This window comes from Pinus tabuliformis, chromosome 6 (assembly GCF_031772625.1).
Source record: "Pinus tabuliformis cultivar Carrire ecotype Pingquan chromosome 6, CPIR1, whole genome shotgun sequence".
Lineage (NCBI taxonomy): Eukaryota > Viridiplantae > Streptophyta > Pinopsida > Pinales > Pinaceae > Pinus > Pinus tabuliformis.
Genome location: NC_142292.1, coordinates 685,474,352 through 685,476,578, shown reverse-complemented (window position 1 = coordinate 685,476,578; position 2,227 = coordinate 685,474,352). Strand labels below are relative to the sequence as shown.

Below are 2,227 nucleotides of genomic sequence, written 5' to 3'. Positions count from 1 at the left end.
AGTTTCTTATCTCATAGGCTGGTAATGTTGGAGACATCTTTCCTCCAACTTTCTGGAAAATGGGATGCCCCACCAAGATCATAATCTTTGCATGGCTGGTGTTTCACAATAGGAATCTCACTTGGGAAAATTTACAAAAACGAAATTGGCACGGGCCTGCCATTTGCCTTCTTTGCAGAAATAACACTGAAAACAATATACATCTATTTCTCACTTGCCCACAAGTGCAGCCTATCTGGCAGAATCTTGCTACTCACTATGGTTTCACTCACTACTCCTTCCCATCCATTCTTGAAGCATTTAAAAGATGGAGCACCATAAATAAAGAATGGCGGGCCATCCCAATATTGACCATTTGGGCCATATGGAAATGGAGAAATGGCATGATCTTCAGTTCCAAAGTGGAATCAAACTCTTCTGTAGTTTTATCTATCATATCTCTATACAACGCCCTTGATTTGTCCAGACAGAACAGGAATAGGAATGGTAGAAGCCAAATGGCATCAGTGGACAGGAACAGGAATGGATTAAGACAAATGCCATCAATGACCATGGCTTCTCCATATGCTTATTTTGACGGAGCTACACAACACGAGATGTGCGCATGTGGTGTATTCATCAATTTAGCAGATGGTCAGGCTTTTGAAATTTATTGGCATGCTGGACCGGGGTCTAACAACAGAGCTGAGGCAGTGGCATTAACTGGTCTTCTTTCTTTTTGTATCTTTCTTGATATTCTGAATTTGCAAATCTATGGAGACTCAAAGGTTATAACTGATCATGTTTTGTCAAAACACAACATAAAAAACATTCATCTTGCTGGATGGCTGGACAGGATTGCAGCTTTATGGAACACCAAGAGGGACTATACTATTTCACATATTGACAGGAACAAAAACAAAAAAGTTGATGCTTTATCCAAAATGGGCCTAACTTCTCCCCAAGGCATTTGGAGGATGCAGATCACAACGGACAACAACAGCTTCCAGATCTAGGATTTTTGTCTTCTGGGTATATAACTCTCTATCAGTGGAAAATATCTGGTATGTTTTTTAATACTTGCACACACTTTGGCATATCTCTCAGCGAAGGTATGCACATATATATTTTGTTGTCATGAGAATCATTTTGTTTTCTATATCTATTGATCATATGTATCTATCTCCACACAATCATTTTGTAGCTGAACAAGAAATCTTTCTAATGTTTTTGTTTAATCTCAAGATGTGGCGGGGTCCACACATCTGCCCCTGCTAACGGCTTTATCAACCGAGCCATGTATGCTTATATTATCCACTATCATGAACATTATATAAATATATAGCTTTTTTTTCGTGCTGAAAAAAATATTCTCTATACTTTCAACCAAGTGAGGAAATTGAGTAAATTGCAAATTATCGTATTAATCTTAGAGTGAAACCAACTTAGGTCCACCTTAATTTTGAATCTATCAAATGTCGAAAAAGATCAAATATTTCGAGATACAAGCTCTTCCACAAATTTTGCACACTAAAAAAAGTTCACATTTAGAAATATTTGATCTTCTCGATACTTAAAAAATCCAAAATTAAAATGAAACTAAATTAATTTGAAATCTCAACCTAAAAATATATCATTTATCTTACCTATTCCATAATTTTATTTATTCAATTAATATATAAATATTAAAAAAAATAACCTCTAGAGCTCAAAATAATTTTTATATAAATCTAGTAAAGCAATATATTTTCATTTTTTCTTTTAATATTCTCAAATTACTTGACCGTGCATTCTTAACTTCTCCTCTTTGCTTAGTTTCCATTTATTATGCACACTGTTCATGAGAAAGGATTTTTTTGACCATTGCACTAGAATAGTAGAATATTAATTGAAGTCAATATGTCTTGACTAATACCATATACCATGCTTTACGCAATCGTTTTACAGACTATAAATAATATATCCTTTTAAATATATTTTAAAATTTTCGTGGGCAAAATATATATGTTTTTAATTTTAACTAAAAACCAGGACTTAGCTACTCTACACCTCTTCCATATTAATACAAATGAAATAATGTTGTGTGAAGTTGATATCCCAACCAACTAGCGTCGTAGACTCCAAAAATCAAAGCGTTATACCAACTAACGTGGATCTCCTTTCCATAAAGATCTAAATAAATCCAACAAAGATATTAAGAATGATTGCAAAAGAAGTTAATAAATTTATAATTTATTTTCAAATATTT

At 33.7% G+C, this 2,227-nt stretch overlaps 1 protein-coding gene across 1 annotated transcript; it reads left to right on the top strand.

Annotated features, from left to right (window-relative positions):
- Window positions 1–497: 497 nt before the first annotated feature.
- On the top strand, window positions 498–995 carry LOC149260511 (uncharacterized). The gene has a single exon (XM_089459674.1). The coding sequence runs from the start codon at window positions 498–500 to the stop codon at window positions 993–995; it is 498 nt and encodes a 165-aa protein (XP_089315800.1).
- Window positions 996–2,227: the final 1,232 nt, after the last annotated feature.

Bases quoted from the DNA above. Each gene is read 5' to 3' on its own strand.
- LOC149260511 (XM_089459674.1), top strand. From the start codon at position 498: ATGGCATCAGTGGACAGGAACAGGAATGGATTAAGACAAATGCCATCA.